General features: G+C 35.6%; 1 protein-coding gene across 1 annotated transcript; it reads right to left on the bottom strand.

Annotated features, from left to right (window-relative positions):
• Window positions 1–1847: 1847 nt before the first annotated feature.
• Window positions 1848–13331, bottom strand: LOC121371085 (cystatin-A-like). The gene is made up of 3 exons (XM_041496723.1): window positions 13133–13331; window positions 5701–5802; window positions 1848–3497 (listed from the first exon to the last, which is right to left on the bottom strand). Exons 1-3 carry the CDS (start codon window positions 13202–13204, stop codon window positions 3372–3374), a joined length of 300 nt encoding a protein of 99 aa, XP_041352657.1. The 5' UTR covers window positions 13205–13331; the 3' UTR covers window positions 1848–3371.
• Window positions 13332–22561: the final 9230 nt, after the last annotated feature.

The raw sequence follows: 22561 nt of genomic DNA on the forward strand, positions 1-22561 counted from the left end.
ATTTTACTGCCCATGTTGTCACCTGTTTTTGATATTGCAAATTGTATAAATATGAATGCACATAGCATTGTTGTTCTCTTTTGTACACAGGTAAATTTGTTTTTATGACAGTAAGATAGCACTTGTTTAAAAATGGTTTAACACTTTTTATCATTTGCAAGGTATCAAGTAACAAACAACTTTCTTCTTCTTTTTTTTTACAGCTACATGTATGTTTTCCAGGAACACAAGATCTCTTTTAAAATAAAAGCTAAAATGATCTTTGAAAACTATACAGTCAGCAAAAGCTAAATACTACCCAGTTGTGCCAAGGTACGTTGATTTACAGCTAATCGTACAACTGGGACACTTTGGGTCAACGTATTCAAAGTAAAAATAGGCCAATCCAGAATCTGTAAGCACTGGCACAAGCACTTAAGAGAGGAATGACAGAGTCCCTGTGTTTCAAAAACAGGAGATTCTTTACATGTATTAGGATGCATGTTAATGCAGTCATTCATGCCCTTGATGGCTATTGAAGTACTGATGGCATTGTTACCACATCTGGGTATGTATTCCTTCTATTTTTTAGCAATATGTGTATCATTCTATTGATTAGATCTCATTCCATTTACTTGAGTGATCTGTGTCAAATTCAAGGTTGTCCAATATTCATATTGGCAAAATGAGTTGGCCCTTTTATTGAAGTGCAAGGGTGAATTTTTTCGATTGCTATAATTGAAACTGTTTAAAATGTTTACTGGTCCACCAGATAACTAATGAGGATAACAATTTTTTTTATTAAATTAAGCTAAGTTACAAGATGGTGGTTGACAACTTCATATATTACTGAAACTTGCAGAACATGTCGATGGGAAAGTACATATAAGAGATACCTTGCTGGTTTTTGGAATTATTAGCCCGTGTGATAACAATGTGTTTTTTCTCTCTCACAAAGTCTCAAAAGAACTATGTTGGATACTAAACAGTTGTAGTTTAAAATGTACAAAGATACTTCTGTATTTCTTTCCCGTTTCCTGTGAGAAAGAGCACGTCAAAAACATTCCTTGCTAGTAATCAGCAAATGTAGTCCCGTGTGGTGTCAGCTGGTTTCATCCCATGTCCTGGGCCCTATTTAACGAAGTGATCTCAGCATTAAAATCACTCAAGTTCCCAACTACCTTACACAGTTACGGTGATTTTAGTGCCAATATTTAAAAGTTTGCTTTGTTTAACACCACCACTAGAGCACATTGATTACTCAATAATTGGCTATTAAATGTCAAACGTTTGGTAATTTTGACATATACATGTATAGTCTTAGAAAGGAAACCCGCTACATTTTTCCATTAGTAGCAAGGGATCTTTCATATGCACCATCCCCCAGACAGGATAGCATATATCACAGCCTTTAATATACCAGTTGTGGTGCACTGGCTTCATAAAACAGGATCCTGGACGAGGCAATAGTTAGAGTTTGTTTTGTTTAATGACACCACTAAAGCACATTGATTAATTAATCATTTGATTGACTACTGGATGTCAAACATTTGGTGTTCTGGTATGTAGTCATCAGAGGAAACCAGCTACATTTTTTCTAATGCAGAAAGGGATTTTTTATATGCATTTCCCACAGACAAGAAAGCACATACCACAGCCTTTGACAAATTGTGGTACACTGGTTGGAATGGAAAAAACCCAAATCAGGTGAATGGATACACAGATGTGTCAAGGCAATAACTGCATGCCCAGAACAATGTCGTGGTGACTCAGAAACAACTATCATGTACTTTTAGATGACCTCCATAAGACAGGCATCTTTGGACTACACACTACAGTACTGGTAAAAGAATAATTTTGAAAAATGATAATATATAAAAATTTATTTAGTTGGGTTACATTAAGTATTTAATTGCATTGAAACAAAAGATGACATGACTAATAGTGCATAATAAACAAGTTACCAGTTATCATTCAAGTTTTAGAGGTTGTCCAGCGATTCTATTTTTCCTACTTTTTGGTCTCTATCCAATTTTTTCTACTTTTTCTTCAAAATACCCAGTTTTTCCTACTTTAAAAAAATACTTTGCCATACGTAGTTTCAAAATGCTGCAAACTGCTGTTAATGTCTGCATATTGCTGTGTTATTATAACTGTCAATAAAAATGTATGGATCATTTTGTTTTTGGCAGCAAGATCTCCCAATTTGTGACACCATGTGAGATGTTAATATGAGATGGAACTTTAATTTCTGGCACTCAAATGTTACTTTTTGCCAATTTGTTGTATTGTGCTCCTGCAATACTTTGGTTTAGCCAAATTTGACAAATAGTTAAGCCATTCTAACATGTTTAGTTTTATGTTAACAAACAATATTTTTATATTAAGTTTGTGTAAACTGTAATACTTGGTGTCTGAAAAATAAGGGCTAGTAGTAGTACCAATTTTCAAATTCAGTATAATTTATAAATCGTTCTATGTTAGCTGTTAATGACTACTTCAAATACTTAGTAGCTAAGAATTTTCCCAATGATTAACATTAAATAAATGTACAATGTTTATGTATTACTTCTATAATACATTACGTTAAACAAATTAATTTGATTTAGTGTACTGCACATATAAATACATGTACATATACTGATTAATACAGTGTATTAACAATTTCAAATAATCGGAGAACATTTTGTTTAGTATCCTGTCACCGTTCACTGCGCAAGTTTCAGATATTGCTACACAATTTTAAAACATTAAACAATTTCAGCTGACTAGAAATGTCGCTGATGAAAATATTTAAAACAAAATGTTTCTTGACAACTGCATAACTTGACCGTTACATAAGATTCATGTCATTTTGGTGGAAGAAAAATACAGGTACGAACTGAGCACCACGTACAAAATGTTTAAGTATGTTCTCAATAATACCACTTTTTTATTTAACACATATGTTTACCCAGTATAAGCATGAATAATGTTGCTACGTACTTTTTCAGACCTATACTTTTGTCCTACTTTTTCTTTCCTACTTTTTCTATATTTTTTATTCCTACTTTTTCATAAGAGGGTGCTGGACAGCCTGAATTTATGTGACTAAGAAAATAATCCTAGAAAAAAGAAAACCCCAACTCATTAGCAGTTAAAAATACACCTTAATATTAATAACAATATTCTTCACAGAGTTGGTGGATTTTTTAAGGTACTTTAAACAAAGTAATATTTTTAAACATGTATAAATTTAACAATCTACAAATGGAACAAAATATTTTTATGTGATTGAAATAGTCAGATATTTGATTTCTGAGCCCAGTCATCAATGACTAGTTAAATTAGCATGATAATAACTATATGATGTTCTGGAATCTCAGTGTTGGAAGTTTGACAGTGTCAGCTGATCAGAAATAACCGATTGGCTCGTCTGCAGTTTTGTCAAGTTGATAATCTGTGACAGATGCCTCCCCTTGACGAGGAAGTGGTTTGTAGATCTTCACATGCAAGTACTTTGCATCGCCTATGGAAACCTGTAACAATTATGCATATGTTATTACATGTACATATATGAATATAATTAAAATCAATATATGTATAAAAATAATCAATTACATCATGCAAAAAACGTATATTGGAATTTTTATGTACTTATTATATACCGAGTCAAATTAAAAACTTCCAACCGTTTCATCTTGGCTAATTAGCAAATATGACAGAAGAATGTGTTAAACAAGGTATTTTTTTAATTGTATGACGTCCAAAGAAAGAATAGGAATAAATGTTGAGTCAAAAATCTGTTCGATGCATCCACAGCATTCGTCAAAACCACAAACACTCAAAATGGTAATTCACAAGCAGGGTCATCCGCGTATGCCCTCCATGTGTACCAACAACTGCAAGGCAAAGCTTCCTCATTGAAAGGAAAGGAAATGTTTTATTTAATGATGCACTCGACACATTTTATTTACGGTTATATGGCATCGGAAAATATGGTTATGGACCATACAGATATTGAGATAAGAAACCTGTCGCCACTTCATGGGCTACTCTTTTCGATTAGCAGCAAGGGATCTTTTATATATGCACCATCCCACAGACAGGATAGCACATAACACAGCCTTTAATATACCAGTCGTGGTGTTGAGAAATAGTCCAAAGGGCCCACCGACAGGGATCAATCCTAGACCTACTGTGCATCAAGCAAGTGCTTTACCACTGGGCTATGTCCTGCTCCCCTCCTCATTGCCTGATGTGTGTAATGACTGCATTAGGGATACGGTGCCATTGTTCCACTAATGAGGCACCACTGCAGAAAACAGTCGAAAATAGCGGTTGTTTTGCACATAACGGCCTAGAACTGTAAGGGCTACGCTGATTGGTCTCAATATCTCAGACGTCTCAATTTTAGCCAATCACAGTGGTCGTAGTAAACAGTACTAAACACATATACACAAAGTTAGTTTTGTTTTATTTTCGTATACACAGTGCGTCGAAATAAACATGGCGGCCGCTACATTACGATAACAGCTGCACGACGACCTCGTCTTTCGTCTTTAACTGATATTTCCACAGAGTGCAAGGCATATACCTATATTCTACCCCCCCCCCCCCCCCCCCCCCATTTTCTCAATGAATTTACAAGTTTCACAGGATCGACACTGGGGGTCCAAAATCCGCGGATCCACGGAAAATTCTCATCCCTGGTGATAGAGATGGTTACAGTACATTAACAGATTTAGGGTCTAGTAGTAGTGTGGACATTGGTTAATATCAATATTTAAGATCACACCGTTATTTACAGTAGAGTTCATGTGATCACTACTCGAGTGTTCAGACAGTATCAAGATATATATAACAAATTAATATATATATATAGGCCTATATGTATGAAACCGTATCTGTTACAGGACGTAGCTCAGTGGGAAAGCGCTTGCTTGATGAGTGGTCGGTCTGGGATTGATCCCTGTCAGTGGGCCCATTGGGCTATTTCTCTTTCCAGCCAGTGCACCACAACTGGTATATCAAAGGCTGTGGTATGTACTACCCTGTCTGTGGAATAGTGCATATAAAAGATCCCTTGCTGCTAATCGAAATGAGTACATGTAGCTCATGTAGTGGCGACAGTGGCTTTCTATCCTCAATATCTGTGTGGTCCTTAACTATATGTCCCGACGCCATATAATAATAACCGTAAATAAAATGTGCCGAGTGTGTTGTTAAATACATGTAAAACATTTCCTTCCTTCCTTATCTGTTACAGGTGTAATGAAACCCACTAGCCCATCGAGCTACTGGATTTGCATTATAACTAAGTCACTAGTTTGATGTTAAAAAGCCCCAACCCCAGGCATCTTCCTAGCCAATTTGTTGAATAACTCTGTGTTATTAAAAAAATCCATATTCAAGTTAGGAAATGGGTCAATACAATTTTATTAAATGGTGGAAATGTATTAATTAGTAACAAATATAGTGTAAACCATTATGTAAAAATAAATTCAGGTAATCCATTTCATTTTTATGTAACCCATCATGACCATGTAAATGATGTTATAAATTAAATATGTGAAAAAAAAATGGGTTATGAAAAAATATACTTACGTGAGTAATGTGTGAACGAAACTATCGCTCTTGCAACATAACAGAGCTAATGGAAAAGTTCACCTATATCTCACATTTTGACTTCCTCTAGACAAAAAAAGAGAGATAATAATTCAGAAAAATCAATTTACAAACCTTCACAAAATAATTTATACCAGCAACCACCTGGGATGAGAAATGAGTGGCCTTGAAATCCGAAAATGTCTTTCCAACCTTTTCTTCAAGTTCTGCACGGATCTACATATAAGCACAGAAAAGAAAAAATATTATAATAAATTGATAACTTGCATTAAATTTGCATGATGTATTGTTGATTGGGCTACGATGTAAACTGAAATAGGCTGAATGTTTTTCTCCCCATTTGTTTACACTACTGGTATTACAGGATCAGTTCACATGCACACATACATGCATGTAAGGAAAGCTACATAAAATACTGAGAGGAAACCAATGTACCTAAATATTAATTAATCGTTAAAGTTTGCTTTATTATTGAACGGCAACACTAGAGCATGGCTATTGGATGTCAAACATTTCAGAGAAGAAACCCATTAACTTTTTCCGTTATTAGCAACATGGGAAACACAGACAGACAGACAGGATATCACATATCTCGGGTTTTGATATACCAGTCAAGATGCACTGGCTGGAACAGGAAATAGTCCAATGGGCCAACCAACAGGGATTGCTCCCAGACCAACTTTGCATCAGGCAAGCACCCACTAATTAATCACCAATGTCAAATATAGTAACTACTGTGGGTAAGCTACATGTATATAAAATTATTGAGATACTAGTAGAACATCAATTTGCATAATTAGCAATGATCATAGCCTTATTTAGGAAAACTAAGTAGAAGCATCCAATTAAAGATCACATCTAAAGGTAACAGTCTTAATTTTATAGTATCAGTCCACTCACCCCAGGCTACAAATATGTACATGTGTATGCAAAACTTCAGATCTCACTCATTCAGGGCTCAATCACCATGCCGTTTGCCAAATTAGCCACGGCTATGTTTATACATGTACTTGTAAAGTGGCTTACAATATTTATAAATCACTAATAAAAAGTTGTTTAATTTGCCAGTATGTAATAATTTTGAAAAAAATACCTTACATACTAGAAAATTGGCTAAAATATATTTCTTTCCAGGGTCCTGCTAATTCGAGCATAATATATTATTTTTTTCTGATTTGAGCACAGTTCTAAATGTTATTCACAGCTGCTGAAGACTTTAAGTTATTTTAATCTAATTATGTAAACTAAGAATAACTTACATGTATCACTGGTTTTAATATGAAATATTCTGACTGAGGCTGGCATGTCTGTACTTATCTGGGTGTGATTATTTTGGGATTAAAATTTTAGGAACAACATTCAACAGCTTGATTTTGATGCAGTTTAAGAACAGCTGATAATTAACATTAAGTTAAATAACCCATGTACGGGTTACCACAAAATGGAAAATGGGTTGGGCTGGTGGATGATTGACAATGACACTGTGTCAAAGTTATGGAAACTTCAGGAAAGTGCTTTCTGGGGGGAAATGCACACTGTTTATAAACATGTACGCTAATATATAAAATATCCAGGGCTTCAAGATTATAGTAGCTCCACTCCCATGGCTAGTGATATTCAATTGTGGGCTAACAATGTTCGAAATAAGCACTTGTCCGTTTGTCATGAGTAAAGTAAAAATCTATTTGGACAAGCAAAATGTGCCTCTGGTTGTTCAGTGGACAAGTATAAATTTTCAATGCAGTTTAATTTTTATCGATCACAAACACCATCTTGATACTTGAATAAAATAAACCATTTATTTGGACATTGGTGGATAAGTAGATTTCTAGATGTATTTGTACAGTGGAATAGTAAAACATTCTGCTTATTTTTATCATTGGCTAGTAAATAATTACTATCACCATGCCTGACGGCTAGTGAAAAAATTAAGTTGTCAAATGCTGTATTTAAGTTTATTTAGTAAATCATATGAATATACCCTCCCCAAATCCAAGGGTTTTAATCTCTATCTTCTTCTTTAGGTGACATATTTTATCTGATTATTACTATTAATAAAATTGTATTTATTTAAAAGTAGGGCTAGTGAAATTTTAATGACTACTAACATTTCAAAATCACTGATCCTCTGGCTATTGATTTTTATAAAAATTCTAGAAGCCATGATACATGTATCTCTTGAACCTCTTCTGTTAAAAAATAATTGCCTCCTTCATCAATGAAGCACCACCATGTGCACAACTTCTACTCATAGCCAATGCTATTTTGAAAGTAACTACATGTACCTTGATTAGACCAACCTACATGTACATGTAACCCGAACCTGCACAACTGGTTAGACAGCCTACTTAATTTTCATCTGAGTGTAAAGGGGGCAACCATTCATTATGACACATAATTGGGACATTAGTCATCATTCGGTGTGTTTTTTCCCCCAAACAAGCCTACATGCATTTAGATTCCAACTTTCAAAAATAATGACAATTATGTACCATTCTCCCCCATTAAATGGCATTATATCGGGATAGATTTGGCCATGCTGTAGTTATATAAATTTTTTTAAATAAATCATTATGGGGTGAAATGACCCAAAAGGTTCAGAAGACAGTTCCAAAGAATAAAACACTAACCGGTATACCAGTATTCACAATCAAACGAAACTTAATTAGGACAGTTGACAGTTTTGTTTGTTTGTTTTTGTTTAACAGATACCATTAAAGCACAATGATTAATTAATCATCGGCTATTGGATGTCAAACATTTGGTTGTGTTGACTCATATACTCATCAGAGAAAACTCACTACATTTTTCATAATGCAGCAAAGGATCTTTTAAATATACCATTTGTGGTGCATCGGTTGGAACAAGAAAAAACCCAATCAGCTGAATGGATCCATTGAGGTGGTTAGATCCTGCAACACAAGCCTTCAACCAACTGAGCTAAATCTCGACCCCACCAACTGAGCTAAATCTCGCCCCCACCAACTGAGCTAAATCTCGCCCCCACCAACTGAGCTAAATCTCGCCCCCGACAGTTCACAGGGACAAAATGACCCAGACCATAACTTAATCCCTGTGTGGCATGATTTTTGGTCATTCCAGCATTCAGTATAGTCAATTTCAGGCTTATACACTGCGGCTTTGGCTTAGATAATGGCACAGAGGGAGGGTGGGGGTGGTGAGGGCAATGCCCCCCCCCCCCCCCCCCCCCCAACTAAACCTTTTTTTTAACTATTAAATTTTATAAAATCATACATACATACAGTGTAGGTTCCCCACCTCCCAAATATAAAATCCTCGCTACTGCAGTGGGTTTAACCAACTTTTGGGTGAGTGACACTGATACAGGGTTGAAAATTAACATAAAAACCATGGTCGCCAGCAGGGCCAGTTGAAGAAAAATCTTACTGGCCCTTGTCAAATTAACTATAGCCCTCCAATTTAACTGCAGTCAAAATCAAAACTAGAATTTCTTTGTTGAATAATAACCATGTATATAGTCCGTTTGCGTTGAATGAAAAACGATGAATTGTCATGTAACTTCATAATGAATAGTTAAAATTCATATTAAAAACATATTATTAAGTTTTAAACCCATATCAACCCAAATAACATTCAAAGAAAAAAATAATCCAGTATAAATAAAAAAAGTTAATTTACAAATTACCAGATGAAATATAATTTTTAATACAGGGGTAAAGAAAAATGCTAGAACAGCCAAGGTATGCAGATTCACTTGCATTGTCTCTGAAGTAATCGATAATGCAGTACAAAGAGACTAAAGGTAGAACTGCGCATGTTTTAGTAAATTAGTCTGTGAGAGTGGCAATCCTCTTTATGGTGATGCAAGAGGGATGAACTCTCCGGTAAAGGATTTCCTTGGGGTGGCTGTCCTATAGAAAAGGCACTAGATAAAGGTTGACGGAATCATCCACTATTTTGCCAAATATCAATTTGACTCTGCATTGTGCGAAATACGGCCCTGATCTCGTATTCCGGTTTTTGTCGTTCAGATTACCTTGGATGTTCCATCAATTGCTTTAAAACCTGTATCAGAAAAGATTTATTTAAAAAAAAAAAAATATTACACTGAACTTCTAAAAAAAAGTTATTTCAGATGGTATGGGTTTGCAATTTAATTAAAAATTAATAACTTAATATGTTTTTATATGAATTTTATTTTTACATGCCAATTAACTGACTTTTGTAATAATCACTGTAGTTATGGAAAATTTCATTGTTAGTTCAAGTTAAAACTACAAGATAAATTTTGATTTTGTCCCAGAATAAAATACTAGTAAGCTAATTAAATAGGATTAATTTGCACCATAACATTTAATAATATCAAAAAGTAGGTCTACTAGATAATTATGATGTATTCAGTCCATTACAATAAGCCGCCGACTTTAAAAACCCCCACATGAAGTGTCTGCAATACGCTTTGAGCTATATTTGGTTACAACCCAAACCAAAATCGCAGAAGCTTAGACTGGGTCTGCTCAGTCTGGCCCTGTCAAAATATAGAGCATGTTCTATAATATTGTCTTCTGTCAGATCTGTAGTTCACTCCAGTACAAACGCAGTGTGTTTTGTCACATTCGATTCACTTTCAGTGCGTTCCTTTTTTAACTGGTACCATTCTCGCCAGACTCTAAATTCAATGATCACTACCTTTGTAAAATTCTTAGTCGCCCTTAGCCAATAAAGGTTGCCACGGGCGACTGCTAATTTTCAACCCTGCTGATAGTAAATTAGCATGCTGGAATGTTCCGAACTCTTTCACAATTGCAAGGTATTAGTTCTATGTCAGCAAGGTACATGTATTAGTTCTATGTCTAGAGGCACTGATTTTCCATTTCAGATTTTTCCATTTTCCATTTCATAATGTTACAAATTCCGTTTTTTTCCGTTTCAGTATTAAACAAATTCTATTTTTGTTTCACACACAAACACACACACCGCAATTAACTGCTGGTATAAAATAAATAAATATGCAATGAGGCAAAACATGTCAGTAGTTTGTATTTATTTTTGGTTTAAATTTAAACACGAATACGCCACGACACAGACTTTGGACATTTTCAGTTTTCTTTACGATATGATCGGGAAAATAATTACAAATGATCATACTATAAACCACTTCCCTTGTATAATTTATTTTGAACAAAGCCTGGTATACAATATGCAATTACTGCATTCCTTTGTGAGATCGGAAATATGGCAATGCCGCAAATGTTAAAAATTAATAAGCAAACATAACATAATATATCTTTCACTTGAGTAAATATCGGACAATTTTAGCTCACAATGTTCGGTTTTTCCCGTTAAATCGCCGGGAATAAGCGAAGAAAACACGACTGGTAAAACGTCTAGATACTTTACATTAAACATTTGGCATAACATACAACGGTACTAGTGTTGTACAGTAAGTAGCACAGGCAGCTGTTGGTGTCCATAGTTTCTAGTTCGAAAAATTAATTTTAATTAATCAAATGCGCTATTTAAAGTTAAATAATGTTTTGGAATTCCGTTTCAGATAGGTATTTCCGCGATTCCGTCTGCGATTCTGTGATCGCGGAAAATCAGTGCCTCTATATGTCATAATATAAAATGGAAAATGGGTTAACGACCGATATGAAGGAAGGAAATGTTTTATTTAACAACACACTCAACATTTTATTTACGGTTATATGGCATCGGACATATGGTTAAGGATCACACATATTGAGAGAGGAAACCCACTGTCACCACACATGGGATACTTTTCGATTAGCAGCATGGGCTACTTTTCGATTAGCAACATGGGATCTTTTATATGCACCATCCCACAGACAGGACAGCACATACCACAGCCTTTGATATACCAATATTGGTGCCCTGGCTGGAACGAGAAATAGCCCAATGAGCCCACCGACGGGGATCGATCCCAGAATGACCACGCATCAAGCAAGCACTTTATCACTGGGCTATGTCCCAGCCCCCCCCACCTTATATGAATGACAGTGGGTTGTGAAAAACGGGTTCTACCCTTCTGGAGAATTTGGCATGAGTTCGACTCGTACACCCCTTTCAATGGTTATGGTAGTTTTAAGGTTAGGGTTAGTCTTTAGAGCCTTTGATATAGAGCGGTACGGGTCAAGAATTTACTATCAATTATGATAATACCACACAGTTTATATATTCATGTATCCTCGTTTAATCGAAAACCGTACGACTAACAGGAAATGGCTGGTGCGCATGCTCAGTCTATCAATTTAACGACATTAATGTTTACCATGTTCACTTTAGAAATAAAAAGATAAGTACACACTCGCATGTTATCTCTGTTCCATCAAAAATTGCAACAAGTGCTAAGAAAACGTCATTTTAAAAGCATTATCGAAAACCAATCTAATTAATATTAGCTCCACTATTACATGTGGATCTAACACCAGCCAGTTGGAGCTCATGTCCACCAATCAAAACCTTACTTGCAGAATCCTGCCAGTGATTTAAAAATAATTTGAAAACATTCCGAATTATCCTGAGGGTATACGACATGTTTCGTGTGAATTATGAATGCCTTAAAACATGTTTTATTTTATAAAATAAATAATTTGTAATGTAAAACTGAAGACTGATTTAGTTTTTTGTTTATATAAATAAATAAATAAATAATTTTTAATGTAAAATTGAAGACTGATAACCCACCCCGTACGTATTAGTATGGTTCGCTGTACTGCGGCCACTAAAATTGACTCGCCCGATATTTTTAGAATTTGTATGATCTCAAATAACGTTACAAAAGGCGAAGTGTGTTTGGTCAATATTTAAATTATTATTTACAGGCGAAATGTTACCTGGACATTGGGGACTACACAGTGTTGTTAGCAATCCGATTAAAATTAGTTCTACTGGTCTAAATAAGGCATTCGTAATTCACATGAAACATATCGTATACCCTCAGGATAATTCGGAATGTTTTCAAATTATTTTTAAATCACTGGCAGGATTCTGCAAGTAAGGTTTTGATTGGTGGACATGAGCTCCAACTGGCTGGTGTTAGATCCACATGTAATAGTGGAGCTAATTTTAATTAGATTGATCGAAAACCGTACTATGGTGTTATCAACGTAATGTCACTAATGGCAACAATATAAAATCGGCTTTTCCTGCAAAAACAGTAACATGACAGTCACGTGACCTAAAAGCGGCTACCCGGAAATGATCCGTCATTACTCATTAGGCAGTGCTAGCATACGTGTTTGGTTGAGTGGATTCCGTCGTGCACCTGTTGCTGTTTAGGGATGCATTTGCATTGCATTCAGTAAGATTCCCGGGTGCAAGTTAATTTCATTGTGCATAAAACTTATTTTTACCTTTTTTTTCCCCCGCATTTTAAGGGAATTTGTTTTAAGTGTACTTCTTTAACAAGAAGTTGTTGTCGTATCAACGATCGAACATGTGCAGACATTACAAAATACCCGGAATACGGTAAACTAATACGGTTAAAATACGGTTTTCAATTTCGTACGGTTTTCGACGATATATAATATTATAATAATACCTTGTTACATATCTCTTGAACCTCTTCTGTTGCCTCCTTCATCGGTGTAGCACCACCACAAAGCACAGCCATTGTTACTCTGAAAGAACGATTACCTACAAGAGACTTTCCTACCCCGTAACTCAAGTTGACTACCTGTTTGCAATGTTTTTATCTCAGACGGCCCGCTTCGTTTTCACGTGACGTTTAAAGGGAGTCCACCCTATGCGTCTATCTGACCAATCATATTCACGTGACAGTATGTTGAAGGTTCTAATGTATCAAATCGATTCCTATTGCCGTTAATGTTAACGTTTACTAATAAAATTTATATTTATAAGCAGCGTACTAACAAAGAAAGAAAGAAATGTTTTATTTAACGACACACTCAACACATTTTATTTACGGTTATATGGCATCAGACATATGGTTAAGGACCACACAGATTTTGAGAGGAAACCCGCTGTCGCCATTACATGGGCTACTCTTCCGATTGGTAGCAAGGGATCTTTTATTTGCGCTTCCCACAGGCAGGATAGCACAAACCATGGCCTTTGTTGAACCAGTTATGGATCACTGGTCGGTGCAAGTGGTTTACACCTACCCATTGAGCCTTGCGGAGTACTCACTCAGGGTTTGGAGTCGGTATCTGGATTAAAAATCCCATGCCTTGACTGGGATCCGAACCCAGTACCTACCAGCCTGTAGACCGATGACCTGCCACGACGCCACCGAGGCCGGTCGTACTAACACAGGCTGTACACTAATAAAAAGTGTGGCACATCACATATCATCTACCTGCAAGAAAATGGAGCAGGTCAACTCGCCCCCTACTAACTCGCCCTACACTGCTTTGTCAACTTGCCCCCAGGGCCAAAATGTTACCAACTCGCCCTAGTGGTTGGCCAACTCGCCCCAGTTGCACTTTATTACGTTCAAAGTAAATTTATATTTGATTTCAGGCCAGAACATTCATTGGAAGTTCAAAAATGTAAATTGTTACAGTAATAGCATGTGCAATTCACAATTAGGCCTAATATATTAAACTAGCTGCTTTCGTCTGCTGTAGGCCTAACCAAACCGACACAGATGTGTTGCAGCTATGCAATTATTAGTTCACTGATTGGTGTTTACCTATGACAAAACGTTGGAACAATAAAAGGGAAAAACCCACTACGGTCCTGCTTCGGTTAGTCGCGTGACCAAGAAATCGTACATTTCCATTAGTTTTGTGGCAATAAACACAAGTGATCCTCAAGACAATGTCGGCTGTGGAGACTGTTTTTAATCTCTGTTGTACACTAATTAAGGAAATAATTAAAGGTACAGACTTACAGAAAATTTTGAAGGAGGTTTCACAATGTATTGCAATAACTTAAATGCCAATAGTTAAGACAAAATGGGAGAATAATTATAAGATAAACTAGTACATGCATTCCATCGTGACGGAATCACACATCGCACGCATTTTAGAACCTTTCCAATGAAATGTCGAACTTTCTTTTACTATTTGGATTAATAAACGTCGGGAATTTTTAAATCTTGCATTGTGTCCTACAACATAAGGGCTGATTCAGATTCTAGGGTGGATATAGTTGTATTTTTAAAATTATTATTAACTTTCGTGACGGAATCACACACACAAAATTAATGGCAATTTTCCAACAAGGCATAATTGACAAAAATAATATGCTCCCCTTTGATACGTATTGGAATAACTTCTGTTTTGTCATATGGGTGTATTAATGTTATTAATCAAATTAATTTTCTTTATAAACTGATGACTAAGTTTCTTAAACAAGATTGCCTAAAATCTTTGAAAGAATCACAAAATCAGCGTGACGGAATCACGAGTGATTAAACACGCGTCTAAGGATATACATTCTCGCTTAATATGCAAATGGAAGTTCTGTAACAGTTATTAGTTACCACAAAATACATTAAAGGGGAAGTATCAAACTTGTTATAGTGACCAAACTTATTTATTAACTTTTGTTTTCAAATTAAAAGATTAAATCTTGAAAAACGTGGTCATACACAATTAAAACCATTTAACTTCATATACTAATAGAGTAACATCGATTTTATTTGAGGGATCTTTGACTTAAATGACAAGTTCAGCACGTAACGTAACGGTTATTGCATAAGTTGTTTACAATAATTATCTGACGGACAAGAACTGATTGCTGCTTTGCTTTGCCATCGGACATAACGCTGGTAGGTACAGGGTTCAATGGGTAAACTATTTGATACACACCTTTTGGATAGAATGTCTTTCATTAAACATTTAAATGTTTTGTCTTCTGAGTTGTTTTAGATGTTCTTGGTCAGTTACTGTCACGACTTGGGTGAAACGTTTATTACATATTGGGTAGCAGAAGAGCGATCATCATTTACTTAGTTCGATGGAGCATGTTGAAGATTAAGAACGGATAAAACACTTGGTATAGGCCTACCATATGTATAGTGGGCCGTGTGTGTATTGCAGAGAGAGAGAGAGACGTAATAGAGGGCAGATGCACTTAGAGAGGCCATGTGAGAGTAGTTACGTAATACCTCTGCGAGTGCGGGAGAGGCGACGATGGCGTCAGTAAGTCTGACGAGAGCGTTGGAAAGAGGGGGAGGTACCGAGAGAGAGAGGAGAACGAAAGAGCGTGTGCTTTGGTAAATATCATTTCTGCTCTGTGTATAACCTTGATGTGATTGATGTGAGATACTGTTTACAGCTTTAAAACATAAGGAGGTTGTTGTTAAACAAAGCGGGAAATGGCGGCATTAATACAACAAAATTCCAAACCGATGACTCGTTATTATACAAATGACATCTGCCCCAAGTTCAGCCAGAAAACGTTGTGCTAACGTTTGCAAACTATTTGATTGGTTCTCGACGTGGCCATTTGGTTTACCGTCTGTCACAGTTACTTGTAGTCAGCTTGCATCTGTGATATTATGACAAAAGGTAGTAGTATTCCTAGACAGAACACCTAAATGTATTATTAATTATCATGTATACATTTAATTTGATATAAATATCACGATGTCCAAATGAAATAGCGATGTAAATTGTGACGGAATCACAAAAATCGCACACTGACGGCAAACAAATTAATCTCGTCATTGAAGGGACAAGCACTTAATGACCCTTAAATAATACCTCATACTCTATACGAGTTTACATCATTACAACGAGCACAAACATGTATAGGTACCAATCAAAATTATGTCCATGAGCTTGGTGTTGAGACTAGCCCAATCTTAAAATCGCAAGCAATAAACAATTTGAGTTTCATTCTGGATATTATATATCATCGGCCCACAGAAAAAGAAAAAAAAATGCACATAGATAATTTTAAAAAGCAGATGTAAAATAATTTGAGATATTAATGTATTTGAAAAAGTCCGATTTGAAGACATTTAACAATATTTTATTTTTGACTGTTCGGTGTACGTTTACGTGGAATTCATGAATAGCACACTGTACATCGTCATTATTAACAACAGATTATTGTTTTTCCGATATTAGGACCTCTACAATACAACACTAGTTTTAACAAGACATGCAAGTGATCGTAATAGCAGAGTTTCACTGTAATGTTAATAAATAAAATGACATACCAAAGTTGTAGACGTTTATTATTAATGATATCGTCCACATTATTTATGGCCAGTAAAGTTGAAATTGCGGTGAGTTGACCAAACACTGGGGCGAACTGACCAAACAGTGGAGCGAGTTGGTAACGTTTTGGGGTCGAGTTGACTAAACCGTTTGGGGCGAGCTACTTTTGAGGCGAGTTGACCAGCATTCCTGAAATTGGATGTCACAAACCATTATGAGATTTAATTAATGTTTTCATTAGCAATCCCCATTTTTGTTTAAAATCTCTGTTCCATTTTTGAATATAGCCTACACTAGTTTCCACCTCTTGTGTATACTGCATAACAAATAAAAGTGTATTTAAAGTAGTGTCGGAAATAGAATAAAACAGATTTTCATCGATTTTTTCTTTCATATTAAACTTGACAAGTAAATATTTTGTAAATATCTATTTAACGATACTCTATCTAATTTAGCATGTACTTGTTTGGGCTTCCATTGATGTACAAGGTGGTGTTTACTCTTGAAATTAAAAGAAAGATGTCAGTAAACAGGTGATTTGTGCACTTTATTGAAACAGACTTTAACAAATTTTGATCGACATGTGTCAATTTCATTGCTGTTGCTATATGTGAGGGACCGTCTCTGATGACGGTTTACCCCTTTCCCTCTCCAAAACAAAATATTTGTAAACATTTCTAAGTACTACCACGGTTATTTTTACTCCGTAAATATTTCACGGTGCACTTCGAATTTTGAAACGGAACTGTCTTCTTTGCTACAATGTAACCCGTGCTCCAAATCAATTTCTAACATTAATAAAGTTAACATTTAAAATTTTGTATTAAAAAAAGATCACCATCACCACCAACCCCCCTCCCCCCCCCTCCTCCGTTAAAGTTATATATTATAGCTTAGTCTATAACAATTTAAAATTTCATAAAAAGTACATTGAATATTAACAATGTAGTCTGATGTGAGGGTATATTAATCTATAACAATGTACATGCCGTTTTAGAACCATATTGCTCGTTATTCACTTTACTTTCTTATTAGGTCTACATTGTTATAAACATCATCATGGAATTTAAACCTGGTACTAAATACATAATTATTACACTTTGTATAATTTTATATTAATTAAACATTTATAAAAATTAGTAGGCCTACGTTTTGACTGAATATAAATTATACTGCAATTGGTAAGAACAGCCTCACAGGTGATGCGCAGAGCATCATACAATATTTTTTCTAACTTTTCTGATAAATACAGAGTACAGTTATTCCAAATCATGTCTGCATAAGGCTGGAACGGATAAAGTTTGTTTTGCTTAACGACACCACTAGAGAATATTGATTGATTAATCTTCCATTATTGGATGTCAAACATTTGGTAATTTTGACTACAGTCTTAGAGACGATGCCCGCTACATTTTATAGCCACCATTCCACAGGCAGATAACAGCTTTTGATATACCAGTCGTGGTACACTGGGTATAACGAGAAATAGCTCAGTGGGCCCCCAATAAATTAACAATATAATTTTTCTAGCGAATTTTTAGACACCCGATATTTTAGCGAGCGAATGAATGAATGAATGAATGAATGAATTAATGTTTAACGACACCCCAGCACGAACAATAAATCGGCTATTGGGTGTCAAACTATGGTAAATGCAAAACAAAATTAATGATCAACATCAATATAAAAATTCAATTTAGCGAACGAAGAAAATTAGTTCATATTAAGCATGATTAAGTATGATGTATTTAACTGTGCCAAAAATAATATTACAAAAATAACGTCCATCTCCTGGCAGTAAATTGAGGAACATTGTGATGCCGTTTGACAATGGAGGAAATGCAATGTATATCCGAGGGGTGTGTGTGGGAGGGGGGGGGGGGGGGGGGGGGGGTCTTTCGGCATGTATAGCGTTGGTATTTAACATGATTAAACCCCCAATTCGATGTATTTAACTGCTTAATTTATAAAACAAAATAATGTAGACAAAAATATTTATTAGTAAAATGATGTTCTTTATCAAAGGGCGGTATACCACGAGAAAATTAAATACCATCCGACAAACTTGGAATGACTATCCCCAGCTAATTAAGGCATTGCAACATAAGTGTACTCCAAGATGGCCGCCAACATATAAGCAAATCGTAATTTATAACACGGAAATCGTAAAACAATCTTGCTTGACATGGATCAAATAATTTACAATGCCAACATTGTTGTGATAAATGAGCAAATGCACGCAAATTACCAGTTACTAGTGTTTTTACGAAGGGTGGCCGAAAAGCTCTGGTATTACTTACGAATCATTCGAAACATACAATTCATTATCTGATGCATACAATAAGTAAAATTGCCTCTTTTGTGATATATACCACTGGTGCTGCACTGACGTCAATGAACCCATCGACGGGGATCGACCCTAGACCGACTGCACATCATATGAGCGATTTACCACTGGGCTACAGCCAGCCCTAGACATCAGCAGCATTTCATTATTAGATTACAAGACGTAAACTGAATAATAAGTACATTTTAGCATATACTATATTATCATAAAGAACGAGATTAAAAAAATAAATCTTTTGACTGAAATGCCAATATGTTACTGGCGAATATATATTTAGATTGGCGAAAAAAATTGAAGATTGGCGAATTTTTTGGCGAACAAAAATAGCAACTCAGGGCTAGCCCTGGAATGATGTATTGTACACTCATTTTGCATGTATTAAATACAATATGTTTTATGCTCATATGCTGAATTTGAACCAAATACATAATCTTGTAGCATATCTCTACAGTCATCAAAGTGACTAGATATTCTCTGTTCATAAAAAAGAATGGACAAAATTGGCTTCTGCGCTGTCATCAAGTATCTCCAACATCCATCCATGCGGCATTGGTATCAAACTTAACGGATAATTATCCTTCCTTTGTCACTGTTAGTAGTTAAGAGGTGGGCAGTGGAGTTCAAGAGCAGAAGAGAGCGTCGAAAATGATCCAAGACCAGGACAATCTTCAACTGACACTACCAAAGAAAATGTTGATAAAATACAAGTATGGTCGACGACTCACCACACATCACATAACCAATACAATATGCATTTCGCATGAGAAAGTTAAGGAATAAATTGGGTATAACAAAGGTTTCAGCACGGTTGGTTCCAATACACCTATACACATTTTGTTGTCATGGCTGCTTTGTATGACTGTGGCTTTGAACTTATTAATCATCTTCCGTATTCACCAGATTTGGCACCACCAGATTTCTACCTCTTCCCAAACTTGAAGAAAAAACTGGTAAGCATTATGCAAATGACGATGGCATCATTTCTGTTGTGGATGACCTTTTAATCCACCAGGAGGAAGTCTGCAACAGTAGTGTGATCTAGGCATTCGCGCATCGTTGGCAGCAGTGTGTAAACCGCGGAGAGGGGTATGTTGAAAAATAATAACAAACTCCGTCAAAGTAATTTATAATAGTTAGGCTCAGAACCTTTCAGCAATCCCTTATAGTTTTGTCATTCCCATTTTCTATCTCTATATAATTGATATATACCTTATCTTTGCATTTTGTTGACCAAGACAATTTATCGAACAAAATGTATAATCGTGTGACGCCAACATTTCTCACTATAACATGGCAATTACTAGTATGCTTCAACTATACCTGGACACGATCGGCCATTACCAAATGAACTTAGTGGCTAACTATTAACATAATTAAGAGGATTGTAGCGGTTGTTTTAGCATTTATCTCATAACAGCTACATTTTCAATCAAAATTTTGTATTGTGTTATTGAAAGCTACAGCGACTTAATTGCATAATTTCAGGGATGCTTCTTCTGATTTCTGTCCAAATGATAGTGCTACTAGCAAGAACTACAATGGGTAATGGGAAAACAGCAATGAAAAAGATTGCTTTTCATTTAATGACCCATGCCCTTCCAGGTTGTAATACTGCTGCTATAATATAAAGGGTTACAAAAGCAAGAGTTTTAAACCTATTAAACCTGGGAACGTAGATGCTAATATGGATAAGTCACCAGAAAGGCTACATTTAGATGGTACAGACGTTGATTGGTGAAAATACGAAGCTTTAGAGCATCTCCACTAGTAACTATTCCACATGGAGTGAAACCATGCTCCCTTCGAAATCATCCGATTCAATGTAGCTTTTTAACCAAATAACCGACTGGGTAATGTTGGTATTCAAGGTGATGTATTTTATGTTTGTGCATTGTTAGGCCACCTAAGATTGGGTGTTGTATATTCAAAATCAATCATTTTTGCTAGGCAGCAACTCTTTTGTTGATATTTGATATGGCAACTCATTATGGCAATATTATACGTGTAACGGAATAACCGGATACATATACTACAAATTACAATGTACAGCGAGAAAACTTGATGTTGGACGAATTAGTCGAGACAAACAGTCCTGGTCATTCAAATGTAGTAATGAAGTATATACATATTATATATGTATGTATCCATTATCAAGAGATAGAAAATGGGAATGATAAAAACTGATTCCAGTCTTTATGAAAACATCAGTCATTGACTGCGACTTGGCCATTTATCACAGCCAGATTGGCATTATAGACTTGGTCTATATGATGTAACATTTCTTCTAGATAGTTTAAAAATAGAAAATAGATTGGTGCACCCTTAAGACATAGAGGTCAGCATAAGAATTGTTATTTTAGGTGACATTTTTGATGACTTTACTTGTAGATATACATGTATTTTTAATAGATTGAACATCCTCAAAACTTAGCAATTGGATTCAAAAAGATTGTTTCAAGTGATGCACGTAACACATTTCTTTATTTTTGCAGCCATTTTGTTAACCATATTGAATTCTGGAAGCGATAAAATTTCTCAGTAGAAAGTTAATGCAAGAATTGAATTTCCTGTCCCCTACAATACCCTGTATTTGAAGTACAGATTATTTTTGGGGCAAAATAGAATGTAAGGTATAGCCACTTCTTACTCCTAACGGCCATTTTAGGGGTCATCTTGGATTTAAATGGTGATGCAATATCTCAGTTAGCATATGTTGTAAATGTATTCCTTGGTGACTTACAAAACCTCAGTTCCTAAGTTCACAATCTTGCTATAGTTGATGTAAAATTAAATAAATTATTTTGGAGTTCGCTGGTAAAAAACAAACACTTCACATATTAATAACTATACACACTCTACAGGAAGAAACCCTACAGCACCCTCTTTCAACAATGTTTCAGTAGGCCTAAAATACGTAGGTGCTGTCGGGTTTCTTCCTGTTGTGTGTATATTATTAGTAAAATATTTATTACCAGCGAACTCCAAAATTATCAATGTAAAGGTATTCATAAGGTATTAACGTCAAACATTGCTGAAAGTGGGTGCTGTCGGGTTTCTTCGTACAATGTGTAAATTAATTATTTAATATGTGAAGTATTCGTTAAAAGCGAACTCCCAAATGATCAAGGTAAAGATATTTATAAGATAAATGACGGATTTGGCACTTGTTCACAAAACCTGCCAATGACATAACACCTTACGTGTGGTACCGGAGTTAAAAATATAGATCAGCTGGGAACCTTGAAGTAAGTAATGAGTGTGCATTATAATCATTTGCCAGTTTACTATCGAGCGATGCAGATCACCTAGGGCAATTCAACTCCACCACAACCACTGCGCTCTGCTCGAAAAAAGTTTGTTTGTTTTGTTTAACGACTCCTCTAGAATAGAACACCCTTATATATTAATCATAGGCTATTGGATGTCAAACGTTTGGTCATTTTTGACACGAAGTCCCAGAGGAAACCCACTAGAATGTTTTCCATTA

This window comes from Gigantopelta aegis, chromosome 4 (assembly GCF_016097555.1).
Source record: "Gigantopelta aegis isolate Gae_Host chromosome 4, Gae_host_genome, whole genome shotgun sequence".
Classification (NCBI taxonomy): domain Eukaryota; kingdom Metazoa; phylum Mollusca; class Gastropoda; order Neomphalida; family Peltospiridae; genus Gigantopelta; species Gigantopelta aegis.